Here is a 20,560-nt window from a genome sequence, read left to right as displayed (position 1 = left end):
ACATGCTCCCATGCTTCACTACTGGATACTCCCATGTAAGATCCAAATGCACATTTAATATAGAAATGGCTAATTAAAAAAGTACTCATGTTCTTTTCTTATCAGCCCCATATTAGTAATACTGTGTAGCAAAGACAGTCATTGGTTAAATGATGAAAGTTTAAGAAGTTTGCTTCTTTGATACAGAGAAAGGATAATAAGATATCAAAGCCTAAAATTGTGGAGTGACATGGAGCACCATATCAGGATTACAGTTGCTGGAAACATTTCTCTTTCAGAGCTGTTAACAATAGCAACATGATTGATCTTTGATTCAAACATCAAAAATCATATTGAAATACTCCATGTAGTAGTGAATTTTAACTACATACCAAGGGTATTCTGGGTCCTTTATGCTATTTGCTATTTGCTATTATATCGAGGTAATTATTTCTTCTCTTCTTTTCCTACTCCCCCATCACAAGTACTACACTGAAAGTGTAGCACAGGCTGGTAAACCTGCATGTAAACTTGATGCCTTGGGAAGGGGAACCAAAGAAAGCAAAACTCTCAAAAAACCTGCTTGTATAATATGTACTTAAGTAATAGAAAAAAGGACAGGACAACAAAAATACCATTTTTAAAAGAATTTGTACATTTAACATCTCAAATTATGTTCTTTCTTTCATCATTTTTCAAAAGCTTTTAGCTCCATGATTGAAAAATAGAAATTCATTCTTAAAATAACAGCTTTAAGTACGATCCGAACCAAACTAGAATAATCTGATTTTCTAGTATGGCATAAAATGTATCTCATTTCTTTTCCAGGGCATATTGCCAATGAGAAGCTTCCACAAATATTTATTTATGTCTGTTGGGGATAGAGGTTGTTTCTTTCCAAAATCTCCCATACCCAAATTCCACATAGGAATATATTGATAACACCTTCTAATGGCAAGTTACAATTAATCATTTGTGCTTCTAAAGCAATGGTTATAGAATGTGTTTCTAAAGTTTATACAGCTCTCAAAACCCCCACACAGTAGCACCCATATCATCCTCCTTATTTGGTGCCAAGACTGGAAGTCTTTGACACAAGACCATTCTCTCAAAGCAGAATACCATGGCAAAATACTGTGTAAGAAACAGACAGGAGTTGTAGGATTTTACATAAATTGCGCATGTAAATCTAAAGAATAAAGTTTATTCATTTCTTTTTCTGAAATTTAAAAGTAATACATGTCAGCTGATGTTAAGAGATCTCTGCAACATGCCAGTATAGAGGCCAACACACCCTGCACATGCAGGCAGACACACAAACACACTGTCTGTGCCTTCCCACCTGCACAACAGCTTGATTAATTCCCCTAGTTCAGTAACACTCCATAATAGTCAGCATAAATAAGTTTTCTATACACTTAAAGCTAAGTAAGCACTTTGTTTACAAGGCAATAAAATGAAACTGGCACTTAATTAATCTTAAACTATCTTGGGAAGACCTGAGCTATGTAAGCCATTTTTGAAGGAAAAAAGGACTTCATGAAACTAAATGTATATCCTTTTCTCGCTCTACTAACAGTCTGTTTTGCAACACTGTGAAAAGATCAAGATATGCAAACAGCTATGTTTGAAAAACAACCATATCTTCCCTCCAAAACATTAAAGAAAAAAAAACCACAAAACAATCAGAAATTGAGGCCAGCTCCTTTCCAGGTATTCTGTCCTACCAGGAGTATCACTGGTGCTGCAGTTCTGGCCACTCTTCCCACAAAAGTCAGATTACATTCAATATTCAGAAAAAGACACAGCAAGTTCTCACATGGTGAGTATTTATGGGAAATTATCTTAGTCATCACACCTGTGCTGTGCCTCAAGAGAATACTTCTCCAGTGAGTTTACATTAAAAAGCAGTAAAAGTTAAACAAACTGCACCTGCTTCATCCTCCCAAAATCACAGGCAGACAGCATGGTAGTTACCAATTTGCAAGTGGAAGATGTTTCAAAATTTGTGCAGCTCATCAGAAAATTTAAGCTAACTTCTGCATATTTGCAGCAGCTAAAACCCCACGGAATTAGGTGATACAGTTCTTCAAAAATGAATTTAAGTGCAACTTACCATCCAAAACAAAAAAGTGCAAGATAAAGGCCCAAGAGGGTTGCAACAACATGTCTTATAAATGGGCTGGTTTTGCTTGAATGAAGGTACGTTCGAAACCAAACAGCCGCAAGCAAGGCAAACAGTTGGCACACTACAAAGTTGACCTGCATGAAAAAGAAAAGAAAGAAGTTCTCACACAAATGTGTATTAAAAATTAACAGAAATAGCCACACATTTTTAGCAATCTGCAGAACCTTTGGCTCTGTAGCATGTCAGCATAAAAGAGCTTCTCACATGAGCCCCTCCTTGCTAAGGCACAAAACAGTGTTCCCTGAGCAACACAAAGGCAAAGATGTATCAAACTGGGAGGCAGTCTGTGCACAAATCAAGGAAAAAATTCCATATTTTCCTGTAAATTCTCTCAATACCAAGCCGCTCTATGGACCATGAAATCATTGCTACTCTTTCTGTAATGTGAAGATATGGGCTGGGGTTTTATTTGCTTTTTTTTTTTCCGGTGAGCATAACTTGGAATTACATATCAGTCCCAGAAATCCCTGACAGATCACTACAGTGCTCTGTGCAGAAGCAGGGCTCGACAAAGTGCACTTCAGTGGTCTGTAATCACATAAACAGCTTGGTTGGACACTGGCTTTTCTACTCATACATTCAATAGGATAGTTTCAGAAATCCCTCCTCCCTTCAGGCCGTTTATTCTAGAAGGTAGAAAATTTCTTGTATATTAAATATTTAAAGGCATTAGGACTCTGAAAGCAAGAGTGGAATTGAAAAAAACTAAAGCAGTAAGTAAGAAGGCCTGGAAAAAAAATGAAGAGTAAGGACATGATAAAGAAATAAATTCCTCAAACAGAGCAACCATTACCAAAGTGGCTTAAGCTATAAAAACTGAATAAATCCCTGTATTTAGAAAATAACATTATTTCTCATCCCATAGATTTTTTTCTTGCATAGAAAAATGCCTAGCAATTTTCCCAAGCATCCCCAGTCATCACAAGCAACAGCTTGGGGACCACTGTTTAAGGCCCTTCAATGCAAGGCAGTTGCACATCCTGCATGCTTGACTGGCCCTACACACAACAGTGTTTTAGACTCCCTGATGTCACTCAGCTGAAATACATATTTAATCTTAACACCTCAGGGTACAGTGACAATACTGTTTTTATGCCCATGATAGGAGGCCTAATATTGCTGTTTGCAGGCACACAGTGCACACCTCTAGCCCTTGTCTGTTCCTTTGCCATTTGTCAAGCAAGTTCCAGGCTGTAACAGGGAAGGGTGAGAGTACCCAAGCATGGTTAAAGCAGAAATTAATACCAACAACTACAGAACTTTCATCTTTGTAACAACTGCATCGATTCCCCAGTTGCAAATCCAAGGATAATCATTGGTTTTTTGAGGCTCTCCAAAACCTTCTGTAATACCAGGCTACAAAAGTATTAAGTGCAAGCAGGGCAAGAGACTCAGAAGCAGGGCTGCTCTTTTTAAAAGGAGCAGCTCCCTAAACTAAACCATCACATACACTTTGTCATCCATTCTCTTACTTCCACATTTCTATTATGCTTTTAACAGCATTTGAAAAATCCTAAATAAATGAGGAGATATTCTTTCAGGGCATAAGTTGACCTGTTTTCTCTCCTTTATAAGCAATGATGCAAATGAAACAGAGTGATGTTTTTAACTCAAGATGATTCTATGGATTTAGTGGAAAAGTTTAATACAGAACAGTCAAGTCAAATGAACCACTGAAAGGGAAATAAACTGATAGCGCTTTAGAAAAGAGGGCAAGAAAGAAAAATTGAAGGGAAAAAATTAATTATTAATTCAGTATCAACATTCATATGAATATTTCTTACAGGAATTATTTTCTGTATACCACAAAGCACATTTCTGAGCCAGAGAACTCTCACTCCAGACATACTGAAAGGGGAAGGGAGACAGAGAAGAAAATTGCATATTCACAGATATGCAGTGAAGATGAGGTGGAGAGACAGATGGAAGAAATGGGTCTGAGTACCCGTCCTTAAGTGGACAAGTTTTCTGAATGTCCAGACATCAGTGCACTACAGATAATTTACTAACTGGTATTGCATGATGCCCTTTTTTTTCCAGATCACCACTAAAAGCAAACTAGCAGACCCAGGGAACAAGAGAAGTCATCACCTGGCTCCTACTCCACCCATGACAAAGGGTAGAAGTGCTTGGCATCTCTGACCTGTAGACCCTTAGACCAGACCCACAAGCAAACTGTCAGAGATGTCAATTCACCATGTTGGTCTTTTGAACACAAAACTAAATGACCCAAGCAGCACAAATCTGTTCTGAAAGCTTTCCTTACAAATGAATCCCAAAGTGCATATTTTTGAAGTGCTCTTCCCCAAAAGTGCAGAAACTCTGCATCCTTGGATACGTAAGAGAGATCACCACAGTGCTCAGGCACCACCCAGCATTCCTTCTCTACTCTTACCTATCCCACCCTTATCCTTGCCTCACAGTGCACCAAAATGCAGATTCCAAAGCACCAGGGGTTTTGCAAACTTGTACCACATCAAATCCTTCCAAGGCTTTAAATATGTATTTGTAAACCCAGTCTCTGCAGCAGTTCAGATTGAAAAGCCACACAACCTAAGTTTAGCTTGCATACATACCCACTGCTGGCAATGTTCTTTGTGCTGCTTTATTCTGTTTTCCCCAGCAGGATTCATTTAGCAAAGGAACAATTGCCCAGTTTTTGCCCTCATCCTATGACCCATTAAACACCTACCATCTGCATTCTATACTGAATATAAAAACCTTACATTTCCCCATAGTCATGTTCATGCAGATCTGTACAAGAAGACTACATACAATAAATGTAAATTTTGCTATAATTTTGCAAGATCAATATTCCTATTCCTGTTCTAAAGGTCAGTGATGGGCATGAATGATGAAAGCCCAAAGAGGAAAATAAATGCCCACTAACTTTGATTGCCCAACTTCAGATATCCAACACCTAGTTTTTCAGTCAGTACTTTTAACAGAACTTTAAGTGGAGCTCTGCTTTGAAAATATGACTTCAGCTGCTATTTTGATTATCCAACATGCCTATAAATCAAGCCTGAAGTATCTATAAATACAAGCAAAATTTAAAATCATCACCTCAAGCTATTTTCTTTCTATTGCTTCTCCAGGTCACAAAACCTCTGGTTTGCATTCCAAATAAGAGAAGGAGCTCATACAGAAGAATGTGTGACCTGTGACCACTATTGGGCTCTGTTACAGCCACAGAGATAATATTCATCTGCCTTTAAACCATCTGCTATAACCAGCTATATATTCACTTGGCAAACACTTTGAATATTTTACTTCTTACATTTTAAAAAGAAAGGGAAAACACAGCATTTCTACCACAAAAATCAAAGCTTATCCATTTGTCATTATCTGTGAGATTTCCGCCGCTTGAGCTTATCAAAAACATGTACTTATTTCCACACAGAAATAAGATAAAACCCCTGCCAATACTATAGGAGGTAGAATGAGAAATAGACTCTGTGAGGTTTCAAATTCCAACCCATGCACTTCCAATCCAGCAGCAAGAGAATAGAAGCATCTACACAGAGAACATCTGCTGCAAAGACAAGTGAACATTTAGCCCACAGACTGACCTATGCAAAAGCATTATTTCCCAAAATTAGAGCATCCATGTTGGATCCTCAATGCCAACCGCTTCATTTACAAAAACACTCTTCTAGTACTGCACTTGTTGCTTTACTAAACAATGCCAAAATTTAAGATTCAGCATTTTCCTAAATACACGTCCCGCCTTAGCCCAGGCTGGGCAGAGTGGAATTGACACAGAGCTTCATTGTATCCACACACCGAGATACACAAGGAACTGCCACACACAGCCTGCCTTGGGATGATGTGCAGAAATATCCGGCTGCCCAGGAGTCAAATGGAAGAGTCACTCAAACAGCAAACAAGCAGGAACAAGGACAGAGCTGGACAGCACCATCTTGAAAACTTCCGCAAAAACCAGGTGTTCAACCAAGTAGTTATTTTGCTGACAAATACGATATACAAAAACTTCAACATCCAGGAATGTGTATGTTGCACAGCTTTTCAAAATTTATGTCAAGCTCTTACAACATTGTGAATATGGGCAAAATACAACCTTTAAGCACCTCTTGACTTGGTCAGATGTAAACAGAACACACACAAAGAACAAAGATGATACATTCCCAAAATCTGCATGATACCCTTCCTCAAACCAAATTGTAACATGCCTCCCTGAACTCATAAAACCTGTTTCAATAAGCAGCTTTGACTTTACAAAAGAAATTAAAAACACAGTATCATCTTAAAACTAGGACTTCCTTGGGGGAAAAAAGTCTGATGTAAATCCACAGAATGACAAGTTTTACCCTGAGCAGTTATAATTTATCACATATACAAGAAAAACACACAATTTTTTACCTCCTCAGGGTCAGGACATCAACTGCTCAGCCTATGAAAGTAAACACCTCAAAGTCTCATAGACACAGCAATGTGTAATAGAAAGTTACATGTACATACGAATAAAACCCATGCAATTATAATGTAAGTTATCAGCACTAGTTATTCAGCAATGAATGTAATTGGTCTCTTCTCTCAGACAACCAACAGTGGGACAAGAGGGCACAGGCTTAAGCTCTGCCAGGGGAGGTTTTAGGTTGGATATCAGGAAGAAGTTCTTGACAGAGAGTGGTCAAGCATTGGAATGGGCTGCCCGGGGAGGTGGTGGATTCGCCATCCCTGGAGGTTTTTAAGGTGACACTGGACATGGCACTGAGTGTCATGATCTGGTAATCACAGTGGGGTTGGATTAAGGGTTGGGCTTGATGACCTCGATGGTCTTTTCCAACCCAACTGATTCTATGATTCTAAGTGTGTTGGACATACTAAACTATTACAAAACCTTCTGTGTGTAGCCCACCAGTTTCAAAATTAAACCAGTATTTTGGTTCAAAACCAGTTGTACAGCCAGGGCAGTTCACAGGCACAGCTCTGCCAAATGTAACAGCAAAACAGGAGCACAAATTCACAGTTTCAATATTTGGAGTAGCTACATAAAATGCAAATCCACTATATCATTAACTGCATTAAGCTATCTACGTAAGAAATTTCCCATTTATGTGACTTCTGCCAAAGTCAATAGAAAGTTTATAATAAAACTTTAAAAGCCATATATTTTAGTATTTAAAAAAATTAAATGTAATTTATGTCACACTTTTGTAAAAGCAAAGTTATTTCTTAGAAAACAAAAGTGTTTCAGGGATCAATTATTAACATAAAGCAAAAAAAAAAAAAAAAAAAGAGAAAAAGGTCACTGACTGCCACAAGGATTTTCATTATCAAGAGGAAGTTTTAGCATAACATTTGATTTGAGCAGCTGGAAATCTCCAACTTTAAAACACAGGCAGCATCTTTAATAAACCATTAAAGAAATTTAAGTCCACATTAAAAAGGAATACAGAAGCAAAGTTTATTTCTTCTGCAAAACTAATTTTAATATATGCGAATTTTGCCCACTAATTCAGATTTTAGGCTAAGCTTCCTTTTCATATAAGCTGTATTTTAATATGAAAAGCTAATTTCTGCAGTCAAGCCCTCCAGAATCCTGCTACTTCACAGCACAGAAGGCATTTGCCTCATTCAGAAAAGTGGCCAAGGCAGAGAGGCAATTTTACTGATACAGATAATTCCCAACTGGATGGAACAAGCTCATCATAAAGGCCCACACAGACTGCAATCCACTGAAAAACAGCAACATGGTGGTACAAGGGTTTGCTTACTGGCTGTAGGAAGGTACTGAGAGGCACACCAAGAACAACACGTACTATGAAGTACCTCACAAGAACAACAGTTGTCTGTCTAGTGGGTGAAGTACCCAAGAGGACTCTGGAATGTTGCATTTTACTCTTTCTTCTGCCAATGACCCACACAAACTCTTTGGAAGTTATTTTGTCTTTCTGTTTCTCTATTTTCTCATTTTAACACATTTTCTCCTTTAAGAAGAAAAATAAGTATTCAAACATTTAAACTGCAATGAATGGCTGTGGCCTCAATAACACACTCTGGACAAATTAAAACTGATGTGGAAGTTTTGTTTGGTTGCTTTGTTTGTTTTCCTGTTGATTTTTGTCTATTCACTATTTTGTGGAGGTTTTTTTTAAAGTTGTTCTTGAAAATAAATAAGGTGGCAGTTTAGTTCTTACTGCTGATGAGTTAGGCTTTGAAAAAAGATTCCCCAAATACAAGCAGAAGCACTGAGCTTACCTGATCATGTGCAAAGCCTAAATAACAGTTCTAAGATGCAAGATGCTTCACATGCACCAGTCAAGAACCTGTGGAGATGACAACTCTGCAGATCGAGATTTAGAGTTCCCCCTCACCTGCCCTGCCCCCACTTTGCCACACCACGGTATATTTGCTCCAGAATTCAGTTTTTCTGACCTACAAGATGTCAGCATGACCTGTCTCCCTCTCTATAATCATTTTTGACCCTCCATTCTACCACAGAAACAAAGTTATCACAAATGCTTCTTGCTTTATCTGATATGTCTGGTGAGCAAGGAGCACTGAGCAGCTTTCCTCTCCCACCTTTAGCTACTTTTCAACAACTACAGTTACTGGGGAAAAAAGACATTCTAGAAAAAAACCAGGATATGAACTACAAAAACACTTGAACAAAAGTTCTCACAAGAGCTAGGAGATAAAGACAGAACAATGTACACACACAGTAAGAAGCACTGATCTCAAAGCTGAGGCTTTGGTTTAATTTTTTTTTTAAATCTATAGGGCTGCTTTGGCAGTAACATTTTAAACACGAACCCCTCCAAGCATCATATTTGTTGACACATATTTGTAAACATTGCCAAACCTTATCATAATTAATGAAGCATCAGTTTTTCCTTGTTCCTCAAACATCATAATTTTCTTGTTCTTGCTCCAAGTTAAGTCAAAACCATTTACTTTTTCCACCAAAACAGTCAGTTGAGGAATGAAAAACATCTACAAGTGCTCACAGAAATCTGTTTATAACACAGGAGAGCTAATGTTTCTCCACAGCAACAAGAGAGCAGTATTGATGGATATTCTTCTGTCCAATTTCTAACCTTCATCCAGTGTTAAAGGAACAACTTGTACAATTATCCAATAATTGCCTAATGCCAAACCACTAAGAGAGAAAAACTATTATTGAAGAAAATACCAATTTTCCTACTATTTTCCGGAAAGGAAATCACTGCACTGACATTAGAGAGGAAAAAAAAGAAAAAGAAAAAAAGGAGATAACACTTTTAACAGTAAAACTGCAAAAAAGCAAAATTCCACAACAAGGATAAAAATCAAACTGTTCAGTAATTTTCTTCAATTTATTGGAAATCATCAGAAACAGGAGTTCAGAGACACTGGCACAGGTATTTGATAAAGCTGAAGGGTGTTTAAGAGTAATTCCTAGAACATTTCTTCTCTGACTGATGGGAAGAAACTGGAAGATCAAACATCTTGTGGAAATGCTTTCAAACGCATTTTTTATTCAATTACTAATGAGTATCGTACATGGGGAAAGTGTAACTAATTAACAATCCTGCACTTATGTATGTATGTATGTATGCATGGCCAAACTTCGCGAACGAAGATTTGGGAAGGGCTGTCCCCACTTGGGTGTGCCCTTCCAGCCTGCGCAGTGGATTTTTAGGTGGGGCTCAGCGTGCGCAGAACTGGCCCCACCATTTAAATCCTGAGGTTCATCTGCCACGGCCAAGCGAGCTTGGACAGTGCCAGGGAAGTCCTCAGGACTAGAACCTCCAGCACCTGGCATTTCCCAGGAGGTCTCCCATCCAAGTACTAATCCGGGGCTGACCCTGCTTAGCTTCCAAGATCTGACGGGATCGGATGGCAGGGAGGCATTTAACTGCCCACGAATCCTGCACTAAAGTCTCAAATTTACTCCATGGGTGAAACATGAAGAAAAGGAGGACAAGCAGCAGTGGTTACTGTGGAGTTGTATCAGTATGGGAGATGTTTGTGGTAAGGCTGTGTGTTCCTTGTAGCACAGACAGTATTACTGAGTGTTTGTACAGCATCCACTGTGAAGCGACACTTTTTCAGATTAAAATTCCAAGCTCAGCCTTGTAATAGCAGCCACTTCCTTGAAGTGCAGACTCTTAACACTTCTGTTAGTCAACATCACTGGCAAATGCTTTTTAATATTGCACAAATATACTTCATCTTCACATTAATTTATTGGCAGTGGAAAGGACTTACTCATCAGATTCTGAATTTTTTCTTTACAAGCTGGTTTCAGTCCAAAACATCAAATCTAGTCATGACATGGGTTAATAATAGTATTTCTATTTCCAGGAATAACTCTCAAATTCTAGTTTGCAATTCCTGAGTATGCTGCAGAGAGTGAAGCACACCATCAGGGACACGATACAGGCAATAGTAATCTGGTTTGTGCAATAAATGAGCATCAAATCCAATAAGCTTTTTCAAAGAGGGCTGACTAAATCATTACTAAGAGTTACTCTAGGAAAAACTGCATGACTAAAGATGTAAAATTAAACATCAATGTACCCATTTTATGGAGAAAACAACTGAAACTAACTCATTAAGGATAGAAAGATGTCAGCTGAAGGGTGTTCTCTCTGATGAGCTCTTCAAGTTTCAGCATTGTAGATACTGAGCTGTCACACATAAAAGCTTTTTTATTTGCAGGATTAGCCAAAATCTAGGAAACAAGTTTGGTTCAAAGGTGAAATTGGACTAAGAATGCTGGCTTGTGTTTTTTTTTTTGCTTGTGTGTTTTGTTTTCTTCTCTCCTCAAAAACAAGGACCTAAACCACTTGCTTCTGTTGGAAAAAAACTGGTTTGGCCTGTTCAGGATTGCAATCTCAGACTATCAGGGCAAAAGGGTTCAGAACAAAACAGCACAGCCTGGCATTATGTTGGCAAAATGCAGTTTCAAACCAACCAACCTCCTGTGTTTTTACAACCAGGGCTTTTTATCACATACTCACAGTGCACATGCACATAGTGAGATGAACTCAAAATCTTTACTTGTCACGTGTATCAGCAGTATACAGGATATTCAAATATATATTTGAGTAACAAGCTCTTATTTTAATGCTCAGAGAACCACTAGAGTATCTGAAATAGTGTAAAACTTTACAAGCTCTTCACTTCCCCAGGCCATTAAAAAAGAAATCAAAATAATTAACATTTACAGAAGTGCTTCTGAATGCAACCAGAAACTGACACTCTCCACTAAGATCTACCTCAGTACAATTATATTCTGCCGATACGTGAGAAACTGAAATCCATCTTAAAATAAGCAACAGACATAGAAAGCAACACTCCCATGTCCAAACAGCCTGCAGAGATCCAGTAACAGCAGCAGTCATTTTAATTAGCAAGTAAAACAAATACTCCCCATCTTTAAAATGGCCACTTCTCAGTGCTCTCCAGGGATGGGGGAACAAGGGGACTTCACTAGACTCTCACTGGAATGTACTGCTGTTCAAATCAGTCTCTATCACCCTCCTGCTCTTCCCAGTTCAGGAATCTTATGCACAGAATCAGCCAAGCATCATCACCAAGCACCACAACAGCAGCCCTGTAAACATCTGCAGTTTGCAGCAATCCATGCAAGTCATGGACACTACCCTGGGCTTTTCAAATTAATTCCAGTTTCAATAATATTTCAGTATCATTTAGAATTATGTATCGCTATAATAATTTTTATCTCACTTCTTACATTCAATTCCATTGCAGATAATCATCTGTTAACACATTCTAAGGGTAGACTGCCTACAAATCTCATCAAAATCACTGGGCTTCTAAAACTCCTGCAGATTTGTGGTGACCTCAAATTCTTTCTTGCCTTTCCAACATGAAGATTAAAACCCCATTCATTACAGTCTGGACCTTCAGTCCACTTTTCCAATGACATGCTCAGTCAACCAAATTATTGAGTTTGTGTATATATACACCTGTGTGTGTGTAAGATTTACAGGAAGCAGTAGAATGAAGACCATTACTCATCCAAAAGGCGGATCAGAAGGACTAAGAATGATCTGTACAGGTGGCATTACAGTACAGAATGTATGGCCGGGTTTGTGAACAAAGATTTGGGAAGGGCTCTCCCCACGTGGGTGTGCCCTTCCAACCTGCGCAGTTGATTTTTTTAGGTGAGGCTCAGCGTGCGCAGAACTGGCCCCACCGTTTAACTCCTGAGGTCCATTTGCCATGGCCGAGCGAGCTTGGACAGTGACAGTGAAGTCCTCGGGACTGTCACAGCACCCGGCACTGACTGGGGCTGACCCTGCTGAGCATCCAAGATCTGAAGGGATCAATGTCAGCGAGGCTTTAACTGCCAGGGGACGGTCCCCGCTGAGACTGGAACTCAGGTCCTTGGGATTCGGAGTCCAGAGTGCTCTCCATTACATCACAGGACTGCCCTAGTACAGAATACACCACTGCAGTTATACAACTGGAGCGCTCACAAGCCACATTTCAGAGTAAGTGCACCTTCTTCTTCAGCTTAGGTCACTTTAACTGGAAATAAAAGGAAACACCAAAATCCCAAGTACAGGAAATCACACCATTACAGCCAAACCAAAATAGCTTCTTCACTTTTGCAGGCATAACCAGCATCTATATAAATTCACAGGCAAATTGAAATTCTCAAGCAGATCTGTTCACATGAACAAGTGCTAAAAGGCTAGTAATGTTGACTCAGCTAATGGTGAATTTAAAGTACTTCCCAAAGGAAAGAAGGAAAATGAAATATCCATACTGAAGGGCTGGATCAATATTCTTTGTAAAATAAGTACTGTAAAGATGCACACACATCAAACAAACAGGTTTTCACCCAGGTATATGTAGTTTTTCTCACCTCTCAGGAGAAAATAAAACTCCACAGTCTAGTCTCCATTTTCAAAGGCTTGGAAAACAAGAAAAAATACCTGGGCAACTGTTACTCAGGAAAAGTGCATGTTAATCAAGGTAATAAATTTAAAGAAAATGTGCTGCAATCAAGGCTGCAAAGGATGTATCACAGAGCTCCATTAGGTCACCACTGAACAGGTAAACAGGAGTTAAAAGTCAACAAATATCAGGGCTACTGAATGATAAAGATGACTCATCTTTTTCAGGTTTATCAGTTTTCAGAACTCTTGCTTTAAAGTCAGCACAGTACCCAAGAAAAAGCCCACAGAGAAAAGGATCTACATAGCTGTGGTACAACAGATTTACAGCAGTAACTCTTCAAAACAAACAGAAAGCAACACAGTGAGAATCATGTACTCAGTATGTCATTTGCCATCTTCCTTTATGCCTTACTTTTTTTTCTTTATTAGCCTGTTCTTTGAGCTCTTGGTATTTCCTTTCAATATCCCAGAACTGCAGTATTTTCATAGCAAGTTCTGAACCCCATTTTGAATTCAGAGAAGGCTTGTAGGGTCATGATCACAGGCGAGTAAATGTTCACACCTACACACCTCAATGAACTGCCTAAGGATGGGAAAAACAATATGATAAAACAAAGCAGGTGTCTAAAAGCTGTTCAGGTAGAGTGCTCAGTTTAGACGTTTACTGTAGAAACCCTGAGCTCTAATTATATTTCAGTTTCTCCACTGCTTCACAAAAACCTGGAGAAAACACACCTGGTATGAAAGTGAGACAGAGTACATTAGAATGAAAAATCAATTCTGCCACCCTAAAAATCAAAGTAGCTTTGTAGGTTACATCTTAACAACTATATTCATGAGTCTGAATTAAATAGACATGTTTCTTTCTTGCACTTAATCTATCACTTAATAAATGGTTCATCTTTTCTAAAACTGTAACAGTGTTTGTTTTCTTTCCTTTTCCAAATCTATTCATTACACCTTCCACTTCTTCTTTCGGGAGTCACTTTATCTTGCCAATTTTTCCTCTTCTTCCAACAGTTTCATCCTTCTCTACACATTTTTCAGCACAGAGTTATCTCAACAAACAACAGGTAGAGGATGAAGTGAACAGCTGACCACTAATACTAAGACCTAGGAAAGGTGTCACTGCAGAGAGACTACAACCCTTTTGATGATAACTTCCCTTTGAACTATTGGAAGCAAAGGGAATATAAGAAACCAGTAAAAAATTTGGCTAGCAAATCCAAACAATTCAAAAGTTCCAGTCACCGAGAACAGAATGAAAACCAGGACTTTATTTCCAGCTCCTTTTCATCCACTACAGTCTCCATCTACTGTCATGGGAGATCCTGCTTTGCTATCCACCCTTCCTTCTCCTGACTACTGCTAAGAGCAGATAAGGAAAGTACAGGGCAAAGCAGGGGCACAACTTGCTTACCCTACCACTTCCTTGTCTTCAGTGTTGTGATTTTACACCCATCAATGCTACTTTTACTCCTGCCTATTATTTGCTAAGTTTCCTGGGTCACACCCAAAAAATCAGTAAGGAGCTGCTCTGTATTCCACAGCTGTACACAAAGGTCTAAGAATCAACGATGGAAGACAACAAAAACTTGGGACTCTTCACTTTATTCCTTTTGATAGTTTGATAATGCTTCAGACAAAAGTTAGACCATCAAAATTCTGGACAGCTACACAGGACAAACATTTCGATATCTGCTCCATGTTTAGACAAAAAGGATTTATCAGATTAAAACATTTGAGCCCTGAGGAGGTTTCATTATGTTGCCTTGGCAGAAAACAAGGCAGGCTAAGGCACCACTAATGCCCAGAATTCTGTGAAATAACAGATCTAACCAGAGACATATCCAGATGCCCTGCAGGCAAATCAGGCACATTCTGTTTCTCAGCAAAGTGATTCCCTACACCACCTCCAAGCCTGGCCTTTCCCCCAAACTACAGCTCTGCTCATCTTCAAAGCATCAAAAGAAAGGAGAAAAAATTGCAGATACATCTTATGCATGTAAGAAATAAATATTTCATAGATATATATACAAGGAAAAAAAATTCCTGCCCACTCTCCTTGAGGGCATCAAGGTGAAACACAAGAGCTCAACAAAAATCAGTGCATTTATGGGAAACTGAGTGTGTTAAGGGCATGTTGAAAGCAACTTGGGTAACCCTCTGCACAAGAAAGCATATGTAGAAAATTATGCAAAGCTGCATCAAACTGGCCTGTGATCACTAAATTAAATAAGTTCATATGGTTTATACAGTTCATGTTTAGGAGGACCTGGATTTTTATGCCTATTCTTATTAAAAACGGTCAGTTTCGATTCTTTGAAGATTGATGGCACTCGTGTGGAAAATTATATTAATTCTACACAAACGAGCAAATTTAACCAAATAAAAGCTAAAATTAGAATGAAAGAAAAACCAGAACCCAAGAAAAGTGTGGAACATTCAATTTTAAATTCTACTTTTGTTGACAAAACACTTCTTATCTTTACATTCTGGATTTTAAGTGAAGTGCATAATCATGAGCATGCCATTTTATTCTGTCCACATTATCTTCACATGCTATACTGGTTGCAGTTGGAGCCACATTCTTTCTTACCTAGAAGATAATCACTGAAGTTATCTTAGTTCAGACCATATTTCAGGATTTCAAGATCAAGCTCTTAGACAACCCAGACAAAAAGCTGATGTTTACATATTGCCATAATCAGTCTCCTATCTCCCCTGCTAGAGTTATCTGTTTCTGTGGCAAATGAAGGGCAGTAAAAACCCCTTCCAGTAAAAAAATTTGCTCCCTCTGGTGGAAGCAGTGAAAGCAAAGATTATTCTCGGAACTCATCTACCCCCACAGAGACCCAAAAGCCAAGATGAAAGCTTTTCTCCCCCAGCATCATTGTCAAGTAAATTTAAATCTTTCCAACTTAATGGCAAGTAGGCTCACACATCATCATGGTAAGTCATTTGTCAACAGAAATCCAGCAAGACAGTGACAGAATCAGAAAAGGACCAAGGTCCAACACCCTCTTTGTCAGGCTTCACCTTAGAGAAAGAAGAAAGCAGGAGAGGCACAACTATGACATGAGAACAGACAGGGAAAACATAAGACTAGGTGAGAGACATAACCGTAATAAAATAATTCAAGTTGCAACCTCGGTGCATTATGCAACATGTGATACTCTGGCAGCCAAGGTTCTATGATAAACCTTCCAGTACTTCTTGGGAGGCTGCAGGGTGGGAAGAACATGGCTGCTTTTATTCCCCCTCTCCCCAAGAAGACAGAAGGAATAATGCTGTACATTATTACTTATTCACTCAGTCATTAACTTTAGGGGCCCAAGGTGACACTTATTGACAGAATGCTTTCTTTGCTGAGTAGACAATTTAGGTTCTCCAAGACATGAAAAGAAACAGTTTTTATGAAACTTTTCACACCCAAGCAGTGATTTTCTTTTCCTACTACAAAATAAAAGGTATATAAGTTTGCTGTAGGTTCTTGCTCACACCACACATCTTCCTTTGCACCAAAAAACTGAAAATACCAATAGAAAAACTGGCACAATAAGCTTAGAAAAACACTTTAGCTCTTCTAGGTGGCCATTTCAGTTAACTTGGTGCAAGAAAAAACAAGAGGTAAAGGAAGGGTTAACATAGCAACAAATTACTGCTTAATACGTTGTTGGGGGATACACTCAGAAGGAGAAAACAAGTTCTTCTCCATTCCTTTAGCTGCCTGGTGCTTCAATACCAAGAAGGAAGGTCTAGGAACAGCAACCTGTTAAAGCAACAAAGTTTCCCTTTTGCAACACAGTTGCACATGTAGAGGAGCTGCTGTGTGAGATGGCTCTGCTGCAGCTCATCCTCATCTCGTGCACTGACCTCCAACACACACACAACCAACACCATTCTCAAATAATCACTGCCTGTAGGTCTGCCAAGCATTAACTCAATAAGTAATCAATTTCTCACACTTGATCCACACAGAGATGTGCATCTGATTGACTAATCTTAGAGACAGAAGCTTCACCTTTAGCTTAAGTTTTTCCTTCCATTCACTGCCAAACAGACAAGGTTCTTCCATTCACTCCTTGAGCACCCAAGGAGTAGTAACATCAACACAAGCTACCTGGATTTGTCTTGAAAGAGGTACACGCCTTAGCAGAATAAATAGATAGTAATGCCTTAAATCACACTTTAAACAATTTTGGATACAAAGATTTGTATCTACTTGTGGTGAAAACAGAAACATGGAAGAGGAGAAATAAACCCCATTCACCTCCAGGAGTTCTGAGTGCTGGTATTATACTGGAGTGCCCATGTCAAGCAGCTGCTATATTGGTATGACTGTAGTCATAGTACAAATTTGGATCAAGTAGTAGAAACAACATACTAATCAGAAAACCTTTATTCTTCTTTTTTTCAAAGCACTGCTACATTCTCATACTGAATACACGTATAGTATCACCAAATGTCACACATAATCTTCAGGCAAACACACCAAAGAGTATCAGCACTTTCTTTTTCCTCTCTGCCCTCATTCTCTCCTTCACTATCTTTGATTTGATTACACTGAACACATTTCACATTCTTTCTGTATTACAAATTTACTATCAAGACACACTCTTAAGCTGAGAAGTTACAAAAAACTGACAGCCTTTTTTTTAATCAGTTATAGATGTGTTCTTCCCAGCACACCATAATTTTGTAATTCTTCATATGCCACTCACAATCAGTGCTCTTCATACACAACTGGACCTACATTATGTACAGTCCACTGATGTCCAAAACCACTGTATGTCTGACTCCTAACTGATTGTAATAAATCTTCTAAACTGCATGTTTACTCATCCTCTGTGGAGGTGAGTGTAAGTGCATCCCTTAAGGAAAGCTGTTTTGGAGCTTAAAGAGAACAGAGCTACCTGGAGTACGTGTGGTGGCTTGTGACCAATGAGAGGCTGTGGTGTATGCAAGGTGAATTGGTTAACCAATTATGTGAGGGCATGTTGGATGTGAGAGTGCTTAAAAGGTGTGGATACTACTGCATGAGAGAGAGATCTACTAGGATGTGAGAGCGAGTCAGATCTAGATCTACTGCTGCAATAGGAACTAACTTCTACTATGACCTATGAGAGCTGTCTGTTAACCTATCTGATAAACTCCTTAAGTTGTGAGCCTTCTGATCAAGCCTTCTGATGTCTGCTGTGCTGGAGCTCTTCTGACTGCCAGTCCACAACCCAGCTCGGTGTAGGGGGCTCCCCCTATAATCCTCCATTGTGATTACTTCCAAAAGCTTCAACAGAGCTCAAAGAGTACTTCATAAAAACTTATTTGCTTAACAGGAGCATCTGTTGCAAAATATTCAATACAGGAAAGTTTCCCAGACTTTGGCAAAAAGTAACTTCATTATCATCAAAATGCCATATCCACAATATTGAAAACAATTTTGGTAGAAGGCACACTAGGTCATAAAACAACTAAATTTATGACTACTATAACAAGTAGATAATTACACACCATCAGCATCATGCCATGAAAAGATGGTCAAGTCTTATTTGATTACAGTACCCTGTAGAAGCTACATGCTTTATGAAAATAAACACATGCCACCTGGCAAGAGCAGCTTACAGCCTGCAGGTATGAGGCACTGAGCCACTTGGGGCCATAGATTCCAGACACAGGTATCATTGCAAGGGGTGCACAGTATCCATTCCATCACTGCAAGCTCAATTTCAACTTGCCTGCTTTTATCAGTTTTCTAGAAGGTACTTTTTCATGTGTATCTTTAACTAAGGTTTCATTCAAATAAATGGCTAGGAGAGTGGGGTAAGAAAGGAAAAAAAGTGTAGCTCAGTTAGTTCCTGAATGCTTTCACTAGATGTGTTCCTTTTTCTGTATTTCATTTCCAGTTAATTTTCTTACTTATTAAGTGTACTTTGTAAAATCAAACCACCAAAATCTTCATCTACAGAAGCTCAGCCTGTTTTCCTTGATGCATTTCACTCACACACACACAATAACAGAGACTTTCTTTTCAAAAAAAAAAAGTAATTCCTAACACGAAATTTCTTGGTGCTGCAAAATTTATAGGAGGAGTTACTTCAGGTTACTTCTCTTATATATTCCTACATACCTAAATATTATGTAGACTTAGAAGGTCTAGACCACTTCCCTCAAAAACAAACATTCTGGTCCAACTTTGGTGTTTAAACTCATCAAACCTGACTTTCCCAATCTTATTTTGTAATCTCCTGCTGCTTTGTGAAGACAACGGGAATAACACCCTTCAGAAATTTTTATACCAGTCGGACAATAGATAGCACAGAGAGGCTCTGCCTGCCCCGAAGTGCAGAGGGATCCCCCGCAGCATTGTGAGTGCGGCGCACATTTCCAGCGCCGCGTGCAGAACCCCTGGCAGGCGCATCCAGGCGCAGCGCGCTGCTCTGCATTCGCAATTACTGCCCAACCTTCGCATCGCTGGACCCGATACCGGCGCCCTTCCCAGCTGCGGAGCCACATCTGGCCGACGCGCGATGCCAACAAGTTGGGGCGCGGCAGGGCCGGGCAGGGCAGGGCGGGATGCGGGTGGGACGGGGCCGGGATGCAGGACCGGGCGGGGCGGGGCGGGCGCACCTGCCCGCGGATCGCAGCCGCCGCCCCGGCGCCCCCCGCCCGCGGTGCGCAGCGGAACGGCGGCCGCCCCCCGCCCCGGGCGCTGCCCGCCCTGCCCCGATCCCGCGGACGGACGGAGGGACCGCGGGGGCCGGGCCGGGCCGGGGCGGGACGGCGCGGAGCGGGGGCGCGGTGCGGTGCCTCGCCGGCGAGCCCCGGGAGAGGCGGCGGGGCGGGCGCCTCCCCATCCATCCTCACCTGGTCGACGGGCAGGCGCACGGCGTTGCTGAGCGGCTGCAGCAGCGTGGAGCCCGTGGTGCTGGTGGCCATGGCAGCCGCTCCCGCCGGGGCTCCCGCGGCGGCGGCGGCGGCGGCAACAACGGCGGCGAGAACGGCCCCAGCCCCGCACGGCGCCGTGACAACAAGGGGCGGGCGCGGCCGCTCCGTGACTGACAGCGCCAGCGCCCAATCGGAGCGCGTATCCGCGCGGAGTGACGGGCGGGTTTGCCCAATCCCCGCCCCCGCCGGGCCGGGCGGCACCCGCGGCCCCGCCCCGCGACCGCTCCGCGCGGAGGGCGGTGCGGGTCGCGCGCACCGCGCAGGTACCGCGCAGGGACCAGCGAACCGCACCTGGGCAGCTCGGGGGGCACATCGGGAGGGGTTTCTACACAGAAAGAGCGACTGCACATTGGAAGGGGCTGCCCTGGGAGGCGGTGGAGTCACCGCCGCTGGAGGTGTTCAAGAAAAGGCTGGACGTGGCGCTCAGTGCCATGGTCTGGTTCACACGGTGGTGGTCGATGGGTGAAGACTCGGTGGTCTCAGAGGTTTTTCCAGCCTGATGGATTCTGTGATTCCGAGCGCTGTCCTGTGCCCAGGGGCGCGGGTTCAGCGCTGAGGGTGAGGG

General features: G+C 40.9%; 1 protein-coding gene across 1 annotated transcript in view; it reads right to left on the bottom strand.

Moving 5' to 3' along the window:
- Positions 1-20,057, bottom strand: part of MBOAT2 (membrane bound glycerophospholipid O-acyltransferase 2) — a 108,662-nt gene extending 88,605 nt beyond the window's left edge. The window contains exons 1-2 of the mRNA XM_071548372.1: positions 19,915-20,057; positions 2,096-2,241 (exon numbers count right to left, since the gene is read on the bottom strand). Coding sequence (XP_071404473.1) covers positions 2,096-2,241; positions 19,915-19,986 — 218 coding nt within the window. The 5' untranslated portion in view covers positions 19,987-20,057. The remainder of the gene's footprint in view (positions 1-2,095; positions 2,242-19,914) is intronic.
- Between the last annotated feature and the right edge of the window lie 503 nt (positions 20,058-20,560).

This window comes from Pithys albifrons, chromosome 2, assembly GCF_047495875.1.
Source record: "Pithys albifrons albifrons isolate INPA30051 chromosome 2, PitAlb_v1, whole genome shotgun sequence".
Taxonomy (NCBI): domain Eukaryota; kingdom Metazoa; phylum Chordata; class Aves; order Passeriformes; family Thamnophilidae; genus Pithys; species Pithys albifrons.
The sequence above is the reverse complement of the archived record's forward strand: the minus strand, read 5'-3'. Positions and strand labels throughout refer to the sequence as shown.